At 52.6% G+C, this 11,085-nt stretch overlaps 1 protein-coding gene across 1 annotated transcript; it reads right to left on the reverse strand.

Annotated features, from left to right (window-relative positions):
* Positions 1–358: 358 nt before the first annotated feature.
* On the reverse strand, positions 359–4,659 carry FADD (Fas associated via death domain). Its single transcript, XM_010382104.2, has 2 exons — positions 4,022–4,659; positions 359–1,618 (listed from the first exon to the last, which is right to left on the reverse strand). The coding sequence occupies exons 1-2, from the start codon at positions 4,512–4,514 to the stop codon at positions 1,278–1,280; spliced, it is 834 nt and encodes a 277-aa protein (XP_010380406.1). The 5' UTR covers positions 4,515–4,659; the 3' UTR covers positions 359–1,277.
* Positions 4,660–11,085: the final 6,426 nt, after the last annotated feature.

Raw genomic sequence — 11,085 nt, forward strand, 5'->3', positions numbered from 1 at the left:
GCCGGGGTCCACAGCTTAGTGGGGACAGCGTCCTGCGGCCTTGGCTGAGATCCCACCTACAGCACGGCACGCTGGACTTTCCCACGTCACAGCTGGTGAGCTGGGAAAGAGAACAGCCACTTGGCTTTGATTCTGATTCTCTTGGTGGGGCAGGGAAATTCTAAAAGCGGCAAAAGCTACTCTAGCAGACCACCATTCGCTAAGGGCAGACCCTGCTCATGAGCAGCTAGTGAGTTGTCAGGAAATCCAGCCGCCCCATCCCAGGCTGCAGCCCTTGACAGGGATCCTGAAACCGGCGGTACTGGGAATATCCAGCACATCCAAAATGAAAGAATCACCAACAGGAATGGAAAATTCCTTGTAATATGGAAGTTGTAAAGTCAAGTGTTTTAACGGGATTACCTTAGAAACAAGAGGACTGCTTTTTAAAGACGCAAGATCCCGCTGCCTTCACAATTCTGTTATCAGAAAGATAGTAGTTTTGACACAAAATAGTAAGAAACTGTAGAATTGCAGGACCCATAATCCTTACAAGGAAGATTTAGAGTGCTATGTGTCAATCACTCATGAGCACCAAATAGGTATTATCTCAATTCGTCCTGGCAACCATCACCGTCCCTACTTAGCAGTCTCAGAGAGGAGACTCAACTCACGCAGGGGCCAAGAGCTGGACCACGGCCAAACAGGTCTCCCCACCCCGACCCCAGCAACGCCTCTCCCCACCACGCCACCCCGCCTGACCCTAGTGTCCAGGTCTGCCGCAGTGGCCTCCAAGGAAATAGGACAAAACAGCCTTGCTGCCAACTGGGGGGGCAGCAGAATGACACAGTGGATGAGTACGGGCTGTGGTGCCGGATGGCGGGGGTTCACATCCCAGTTCTCCCACACCTCCCTGCTTCGCTCCGGTTCCTGGGCCTCTGAGCTGGTCTCCTCCGCTGTGGAGTAACAGTGAGACTGCTCATCTGCACAGATTCCTTCTGTGCTGGACACGGTTCCAACTTTCCAGCTACTCCCGTAGGAGCTCGTTTAGTGGAGACAACAGGATCTTGCTCAGAGTGATAGTGAGGAAGAAATGGAAATACCTGTGCAGGGCCCAAGCCCGGCCTGGTGCGGGAGAGGCATCAATAAACGCAGCTTGAGTTCAGAAGCAGCTGGTCTGTGGCTCACTCAGCCTGGCTTCCTGCTGGGTCTTCACAGTGCTGGGCTACCTTCCTGGAGAGAACCGAACTCCAGGCTGCGCCGATGCCTGCGGTCCACCAGGGCAGAGCAGCGGCCCATCAGGATGCTTCGGAGGTGGATGCGTCTGAGTTCCATGACATCGGGGACATGGCCCCGCTTCTGTTCTGGAGGTCTCGGGCCTGCTGAACCTCTTGTACCAGGTCGGCCACCAGGTTCATCTGGCAGGCCCTGAGAGCCGCCACCAGGCAGGCCACCGTTGCCTTCTCCTTCTCTGTGTTCTTCCAGATTCTCAGGGACTCCCGCACGCGCTCTGTCAGGTTGCGGGGATATCTGTCCTCGATGCTGTCGATCTTGGTGTCTGAGACTTTGAGCTGACGAGCCAGCCTTCTCCACTCTTTCCCCACATTATCACATACGACGTTAAATGCTGCACACAGGTCTGAGAAGCAAAGAACAGAACGGTTTACCGGGGGTTTGGAGACAAGCAACCCCACAATCCTCCCCAGCGCTTTTCAGCACTGACGCCGAGTGCTCAGGGGACAGAGGCACCTACACAAGCTCCTCCGTAGAGGCTAGAGTCGCCTGGCAGCAGAGGGGCTGTCACCAAATGCCCAAGAGTGGCCTGATTCCACCTCAGGCAAACCCCCTGCTCTCCAATGCTATCCTAGGAGGTGTGGCCCACTGAAGACTCAAGTGCCAAAGGAAGTTGCAGTAGAGCTACCTACTGAGGGCAGGAGACACTGAGGGAGGGGGTGGGGAGTTGTCGGAGGGAAGAAAATAGGGTTGATCCCACATCCTGCCCTATAGCAGGTTGAATGACGTCACCTCAAGGGATGTTCATGTGAAATTGCTAAAACCATGAAGGTTAACTTCTTTGGAAAAAGGGTCTTTGCAAAGGTAAGCTGAGGGTCTTGAGAGGAGATCATCCTGGATGACCTGGATGCACCAGTGACAGGCATCCTTGTAGGAGACACACAGGGAAGGCTGTGTGAGCCTGGAGTGAGGCGGCCATAAGTCAAAGAATGCCTGGAGCCACCACAAAGTGGAAGAGACATGGAAGGACCCTCCCCAACAGCATTCAGAGGGTGTGCGGGTCTGTGGCACCCTGCTTGCTCAGCTTTCCGACCTCCAGACTGAGGGGGTAGATTTCTATTGCTTTAGGCCACCAGATTTGTGATCATTTGTTACGGCAATCACAGGAAACTAGTAGGCACTCCAATTGTTATTTTGAAAGCTGCCCCGACTGACCACCAATCTTCAGTCCCTGGCTACCATACTCCTCATCTGCTGACATCACCACTGAGATCAGGGAGCTGGTCACAAGACCATAAAAGGCCATTTCTGAAACATGAAGAGAGGAAAGGAGAGGCAGGACAGGGTGCTGCTTGGACCGCTCCTGGCAATTCTGAGACACCATTGGCAGGTGTACCAGCTCCTGCAGCTCTGACAGCCGTGTGGGCTGGGCACTGTGTTATGACTGTACAGATGAGGAAACTGAGGTACAGGGAAGCTGAAGGACATTCCTGAGATCGTGTAGCTAGATGATGGCAGAGCCATGTTCTGAAACCCTGACAGTGCAGTGCCAAAGTCCACCCTTAAATGCCATGCTGAACTTCTGGGAAGGAGGAAGGCAGATCACCTACTACCAACCTGCCTATACCCACTGTTCACGTTCTGGTGTACTTCTTCCAGCACACAGTTAACTACATAACGACATAAACCAAGCACACACACATCTCAAATGTCAGCTATGTTTCGTGGACCACCTTTAAAATGCAATTTATCAGTGTTTTTCCAGACATTAAATATCCATGAATCCCGTCCTGTTTTGCTTGTTCAGCACTTTCTTTTTTTAAAATCTGGACTTGACTGTTTTCAGGCAGAGAGCTGTTCTGTCCATCCTGCCCTGAACAGGCACCAGTTCTTATAGAGTGAAACCCATGGTGTCACATTTATGCCCTGATTCGTGACTGAACGGTTGACTCCAGGCCACAGTTTGAAAGCCTCTGAGAGGCGTCCCCAGTGCACTCCCAAGCCTCTCCCGCCTCTGAGAACAAGGAGGTAGGGCTGAGAAACCGCTGTACTCAGGGTTTCTCATTTCTATCCCGGAAGCTGCCCCAAGCCACAGGCGAGGGTGGAGAGGGAGTGACCGAGAGCAGGACAGGAAGCCACTCCACAATGAACTGGACCAGCGTGGCAGTGCAGGGGCTACCACCACCCATCCGGAGGCCGGACTGCTTGGTTCAAGCCTAGCTCTGTTAGTTATCGGCTGCGCATTTCCGCAAGCCACTTGACCTGTGAGCCACAGTCCTGTCCTCTGTAAAATGCGGACAGTGACAGGTAACAGTATCTCAGCCACGGGGCTACAGCGAAAATTGTATTTGGCAGTTAGAGGGGTAAGCGGCACACTGTAAGCCCCTGGGTAAGAGTTACTGAATGACAGTGTTACTCTCAGACAGCTGAGAAGGGCATTCCCTGGATGTATTCCCAGACAGAAGGGAAATGATGCGAGCAGGCTCACCCAACCTCTGCCCCTCCCCCGCACCTTCTCTGACTCCTCCTCACCTTTTCTTCAGTGAGTTTTCTAATTTACCTGGGCAGAATGGGGTGGAAGAAAAAGAACTGCGCGTGTCCAGGCCCTGCAACCTTAAGTAAGTGAACTTTTCTGCGTTTTTGGCTCTCCTATCTGCAAAGCCAGGGCTGTACGGACAAAACCCACGCAAATCAAACCCGGCAAAGGGGAGGCGCCTGGAGGCCAACGGGAGGAGCCTCGCAGCACCTACATTCGGACGACCAGGCCCTGGCTCCCTCGGCCCGACCCCGACCCCGACCCGGAGCCCACCTTCTTCCCCAGGCGCGGCCCCGGCCGCCACCCCCGCCTCGAAGTCGTCGAGGCGCCGCAGCAGGTCGTGGCGCCGCAGGGAGGCGAGCAGCTCGCGCAGGAGGTCGGTGTGCCCGGGATCCAGGTCGTTCTGCTCCAGCAGCACGGAGAAGAGGTCCAGGCCGCTCTGCACGCGCTCCAGCTTGCGCTTGCCCACGCGCCCGAGGCATAGGAACTTGAGCTCGGTCAGCTCGCTGCTCGACAGGCTGGACGACACCGAGTGCAGCAGCACCAGGAACGGGTCCATGGCGGGGCCTGCAGGGGGCCAGGGCTGTGGCCTGCCCGTCCGCGCGCCCGCTGTCTTCGGCTCTCTGACCCTGGCCAGGTGTCGCCGCTTGCTCAGCAGCCCAACGTTCCACCCTCGGCCCTGCGCTCCGGTGCCAGATCCCCTACCGGAAGTCGACCCGGGCGCCTTTTCGACTGTTATCGCGCGAAAACTTGGGGAACGGCGCATGCGCCCCGAGCGAAGCCGTAGCCGTTTCCGCCCTGGCTGGCGGCGCAGCGGCCGGGCGTGGCCTCTGCGCCTGCGCCCGGCGGATCGTCTCTTTTCCTGGTGGGAGGTGCGGTCTTGGGTATCCAGAGAGTCTGCCGGCGGCTCAGCTGCTTGCGGTGAGGGCGGTCGCGGCCCTGCAGAGTCCGCCTGTTTGCAAAGCGCGGTGCGGCCCTCCTGTGTGCAGGGCAGGGTCGGGCCGGGGAGGGCGCAGCCCGAACATCACGTGACCTCACACCTGTTAGTGACAAACGTTACTTACGCATTAACGTTTAGGGACAAACGTGGAAAATGCGTTCTTTGGTGCCCCTGGGGACCTCTTGTGTGTGCAGAAAACACTACTCAGAAGTTTATTTGTGTTTAAAAATGTGATTTAAATAATACATGATTTCCAAAGTAACAGTCTTTTATTTTTTTATTTTTTTATTTATTTTTTTGAGACGGAGTCTCGCTCTGTCACCCAGGCTGGAGTGCAGTGGCCGGATTTCAGCTCACTGCAAGCTCCGCCTCCCAGGTTCACGCCATTCTCCTGCCTCAGCCTCCCGAGTAGCTGGCACTACAGGCGCCCGCCACCTCGCCCGGCTAATTTTTTGTATTTTTAGTAGAGACGGGGTTTCACCGTGTTAGCCAGGATGGTCTCGATCTCCTGACCTCGTGATCCGCCCGTCTCGGCCTCCCAAAGTGCTGGAATTACAGGCTTGAGCCACCGCGCCCGGCCAAGTAACAGTCTTTTATTAAATCAACGTTATTGAGCGCCTACTGTGTCAGGTAGCGAAGTTCGAGGGTCCCTGCGTGCCCGGAGTTTACATCCTAAGTACAAAAGCGACACGCTCCAGAAGATAAGTTCGTGGCGGGCATGGTGGCTTAGCCTGCAATGCCTGGACTTTGGGAGGCTGAGGCAGGATTGATTGAGCCCAGGAGTTCGAGACCAGCCTGGGTAACATAGCGGGACCCCATCTCTATTAAAAAATAAAAATAAGGAAATCATACAGTATGCCAGAAATTCAGAAGAGCCAGGGGAAAGGGAGTGTGTTCACGGGGTGGGCGTATGGAGGGTGGGGGGCCGGGTGGTCTGATGGGGTCTCTGTAAAGGTGCAGGTGAAGGCTGGGAGGGGCCAGATACCTAGGTGTGGGGGGAAGAGTTGGGCACAGGGAGAACAGAAGAGCAGAGCACAGGGGAGGGCTGGGGTTCCAGGAGCAGCAAGGCCGTGGGTCTGGAGGTGAGGAGGGGGTGCAGATAGGAGAGCCCTCACCAGCCAACAAGGACTCAGCTTTACTACAGGGTGGGGCAGGGGGTGATGTCAGTTGAGTTTGTTTTTTTAATTGAGATATAATTCACATACCATACAATTCACCCTTTTAAAGTTACTCTTCAGTGGTTTTTAATGTGGTCACAAGGTTGTGCAACCCTTACTGCTGTCTAACTTTAGGACATTTTCATCACACCAAGAAGAAACCCCGTTAGCGTTTACTCCTCCCCTCCCCCACCAACCATGAATCTCCTTTTTTTTGCTTTTTTTTTTTTTTTTTTTTTGCTTTTTTTCAGACAGAGTCTCGATCTATGGCTCAGGCTGGAGGGCAGTGGCACCATCTGGGCCCACTGCAACCTCTACCTTCCGGGTTCAAACAATTCTCCTGCTTCAGCCTCCTGAGTAGCTGGGATTACAGATGCCTGCCACCATGCCTGGCTAATTTTTGTCTTTTAGTAGAGACAGGGTTTCACCATGTTGGCCAGGCTGGTCTTGAACTCCTGACCTCAGTAAGCCTCAGCCTCCCAAAGTGCTGGGATTACAGGTGTGAGCCACTGTACCCTGCCGAATCGACTTTTCAAATCTATGGATTTGCCAATTCTGGACATTCCATGTATACAGAACCATACAGTATGTGGCATTTTGTGTCTGGCTGTTTTCAGCATCATTTTCAAGGTTCATCCATGATGTAGAGCATATGAGTACTTTATTCCTTTTTTTTTTTTTTTTTTTTTTTTTTTGAGGCAGAGTGTCGCTCTTTTGCCCAGGCTGGAGTGCAGTGGCACAATCTCGGCTCATTGCAGCCTCTGCCGCCCGGGCTCAAGCGACTCTCGTCTCTTATGCCCTAGCCTCCCAAGTAGCTGGGATTGTAGGTGTGTGCCACCATGCCAGGCTAATTTTTGTATTTTTAGTAGAGACGTGGCTTTGCCATGTTGGCCAGCCTGTTCTCAAACTCCTGGCCTCAAGTGATCCTCTTGCCTCAGCCTCCCAAAATGTTGGGATTACAGGTGTGAGCCACTGTGCCCAGCCTCCTTCCTTTTTATGGCTGCATACTATTCCACTGTCTGGGTGTTTGGGTACCACAATGTGTCTTTCGATTCATTGGAGGGTGGACATTGCCTTTGTTTCCACATTTTGGCTGTTGTGAATAATGCTGCTATGAACACTGAGTTACAGTTTTATTTTGTTTATTTATTTATTGAGACAGGGTCTTGCTTGGTCACCCAGGCTAGAGTGCAGTGGCACGGTCATAGCTCACTGAAGCCTCCTGGGTTCAAGCGATCCTCCCACTTCAGCCTCTTGAGTAGCTGGGACTACAAGAACGCACCACCACATCCGGCTAATTTTCATTTTTTTTTTTGTAGAAACAGGATTTTGCCGTATTCCCTGGGCTGGTCTCGAGCTCCTGGGCTCAAGCGATCCACTGGCCTCAGCCTCCTAAAGTGCTGGAATTTCAGACATGACCACCGTGCCTGGTCTTGAGTTACATTTTTTTTTTTTTTTTGAGATGGGGTCTCACTGTGTTGCCCAGACTGGAGTGCAGTGGCATGATCTTGGCTCACTGCAACCTCTGCCTCCTGGGTTTAGGAGATTCTCGTACCTCAGCCTCCCAAGTAGCTGGGATCACAGGCATGAGCCACCACATCCAGCTAACTTGCTGGGGTCTGACCCACAGACCCAGGCTGCACTAGAGATGAATAATGTACTCAGACACCAGTATTCAGGGAATGAACCGGCTAGGGGGCCGGACTGTTCACGGAAAGAGTTGTTCCAGCCGCATGCCCTGACTAGCTGGCCCTGCAGGCATTTATTCAGCACAGATTAATGACAGAGGCTTTGAGTCAACACACTTGTGGGTAATTAATCTGGCCGCCCTCCCTCAGAGACAGCAGTCCTGCCCGTGAACGATCAAGGGTCAGTTTTAGGACGACATGAGTAAACCAGCTATTTGGACAAACTCCTCTGTATTCCTGTGTATCTACACCCTAAGCTTTTAAGAGAATTCAGTTTCCTTCAGCCAAATCTTTTACTGACGCTATGCAAACCTCCCGGCCTTCCAAGAAGGTTTCTGTCTATTTCCTATAACTGAATCTTTATAATTTCTCCTACCACCCTGACCAATCTCTTACACTGTGTATATTTAGCAGAGACACGGTTTCACCATATTGGCCGGGCTGGTCTGGAACTCCTGACCTCAGGCAATCTGCCTGCCTCGATCTCCCAAAGTTCTGGGATGACAGGTATGAGCCACCATGCCCAGCCTTTTTTTCTTTTTCTTTTTTTTTTTTTTTGAGATGGAGTCTCACTCTGTCGCCCAGGCTGGAGCGCAGTGGTGAGATCTCGGCTCACTGCAACCTCCGCCTCCCAGGTTCAAGCGATTCTCATACCTCGAGTTACATTTTTAAAGATCATGCCGGTTGCTGGTTAGAAGCCAGAGGACTGCAATAATCCGAATGAAAGATAGTGTATTCAGACCAGAGGGCAGGTAGCAGTGGAGGTGGTGAGAGTGGCAGCCTTCTTTAGATTGGGGACATGCATAAACTCGAGAGTGCAGGATACCCTGTAAGGTTTGAAGGCTGGTCCATTCATTGATGGAACCCAGGAAGGGACAGGTGGGGTGGGCTTGAGGGAGGACCGAGGTTGGCTTGGGATGTGTGTGTGAGATGCTGCTATGGTTTGAATGTTTGTCTCCTCCATTAATGGGTTAATGGACTGATGGGTTATTATGGGGGAGGATCACAGTAAGCTCCCTCATCATGTGATACCCTGCATCGCCTCCAAACTCTGCAGACTCCGCAGAGAGCCCCCGCCAGCAGCAAGACTCTCCCCCCATGTGGACCCTTGACCTCGGACTTCTCTGACTCCATAACTGTAAGAAAGACATTTCTGGGCCAGGCGCAGGGACTCACACCTGTAGTCCCAGCACTTTAGGAGGCCAAGGCAGGTGGATAGCTTGAGCTCAGGAGTCCAAATCTAGCTCAGGCGACACGGTGAAACCCCATCTCTACAAAAAAATGCAGAAAAAAATTAGCCGCGTACGCACCTGTAGTCACAGGTACTCTGGAGGCTGAGCTGGATCATTTGAGTCTGGGAGGCAGAAGTGGCAGTGAGTTGAGATTCAGCCACTGCACTCCAGCCCGGGTGACAGAGTTAAGACTCCATCTCAAAAAAAAAAAAAAAAAAAAAAAAAAAAAAGGTGGCCCTGGCCCTGAAGGGGCTGCATGTTGGTGTGGAGGGGTTTGCCCAGGGGGGCCCTGGATCTTGTCCTGGGCACAGCTGTGACTCAGCAGCTGCTGCGGAAGCCCAGAGCCCCTCGGTGCCGCATCCCCCAACCTCTCTGGGCTTTGGAGGCAGATATTTATCTTGTCATCACGGCAGAATTCCTTTTCTCTCTGGTGTTGAAATGGAGAAAAAGTCATCTTGGCTTCCTCTTCGTTCTTGATGGGCCTAAGGCCCCCTGTCCCCTGGTATGGCAGAGCTCAGCAGTGGCCGGTCAGGCATGAATGGTGAGCTCGTTGTGGGAGCCCGTGGGGTTCAGGCCCCTCCTCGACTGGGTCTTACAGGCCAAACACTCGCCAGAGCTATTGGGACTCTCCCCAGTCACAGGTAGAAACCTCCATTCTGGTTTTTTTTTTTTTTTTTTTTGAGACGGAGTCTCGCTCTGTCACCCAGGCTGGAGTGCAGTGGCGTAATCTCGGCTCACTGCAATCTCTGCTTCCTGAGTTCAAGTGATTCTCCTGCCTCAGCCTCTCAAGTAGCTGGAATTATAGGCACCTGCCGCACCCAGCTAATTTTTATATTTTTAGTAGAGACGTAGTTTCACCATATTGGCCAGGCTGGTCTCGAACTCCTGAGCTCGTGATCCTCCTGCCTCGGCCTCCCAAAGTGCTGGGATTACAGGCTTGAGCCACTGCACCCGGCCTTATCTTAACCATTTTTAAGTGAACAAGTCAGTGGCGTGAAGTCCATTCACATGGTCGAAACCACCACTACCGCCCATCTCGAGCCCTCTTCATCTTGCAAAGCAGAAACTGTACTCGTTAAGTAATGCCCTATTCCCCTTCCCTAGTCCCTGGACCCCCGTTCTACTTTCTGTCTCTATGAATTCGATGACTCTAGGGGCCTCATATAAGTGGAATCCTGCAGTATTCTGTCTGTTTGTGACTGGCTTGTTATTATTATTTTATCTTTAAACATTTTTTTTTGAGATGGAGTCTCCCTCTGTTGCCCAGGCTGGAGTGCAGCGGCACGATCTCGGCTCATTGCAACCCCTGGTCTCCCAGGTTTAAGCCATTCTTCTGCCTCGGCTTCCCCAGTAGCTGAGATTAAAAGCACTCACAACCACGCCTGGCTAACTTTTGTATTTTTAGTAGAGACAGAGTTTCACCATATTGGCCAGGCTGGTCTCGAACTCCTGACCTCAAGAGATCCACCTGCCTCGGTCTCCCAAAGTGCTGGGATTACAGGCGTGAGCCACCACACCCGGCCCATTTTGGTCTTTGTCATTAACATCCAAGGCTATTCTAAATATGTGGGCATCGTTGGCTCTCCTTGGGGGTAGTATTTTTTCCAAAAAAAGAGACTGTTTCCCGAGGGGGAGGGCTATGTGGTAGACAGAATACCCCCAGATGTCCACAGAATACCCCAGATGTCCATATCCCCACCGGCCCTCACCCTGATCCCCAGATCTGCAGCTGTGTTCGTCTGCATGGCAAAAGAGACTTTAAGATGCCATGAAGAGACTGGGTGCAGTGGTTCATACCTATAATCTCAGTAATTTGGGGGGCCGAGGTGGGCGGATCACCTGAGGTCAGCAGTTCAAGATCAGCCTGGTCAATGTGATGAGACCCTGTCTCTACTAAAATACAAAAATTAGTTGGACGTGGTGGCCCACGCCTGTAATCCCAGCTACTTGGGAGGCTGAGGCAGCAGAATCCCTTGAACCTGAGAGATGGAGGTTGCAGTGAGCCAAGACTGCTCCATTGCACTCCAGCCTGGGTGACAAGAGTGAAACTCCGTCTCAAAAAAAAAAAAAAAAAAAAAAAAACCATGAAGATTAAGAACTTTGAGATGGGGAGATTGTCTTGGTTGATCCCCATAGACCCAGTCTAATCATGAATCCTCATAAAAGAAGAACCAGAGAAGAGGCAGCATGAAGATGTGGCCAGGAAGGGGTCACAGACAGGAAGACAAGGGTCTCTGGATGCTGCAAAGGGCACGCACGGCTTCTCCCCCAGAGCTTCCAGAGGGAGCCAGCCCTGTAGGCACGTCGATTTTAGCCCAGT

This window comes from Rhinopithecus roxellana, chromosome 15, assembly GCF_007565055.1.
Source record: "Rhinopithecus roxellana isolate Shanxi Qingling chromosome 15, ASM756505v1, whole genome shotgun sequence".
NCBI classification, from domain to species: domain Eukaryota; kingdom Metazoa; phylum Chordata; class Mammalia; order Primates; family Cercopithecidae; genus Rhinopithecus; species Rhinopithecus roxellana.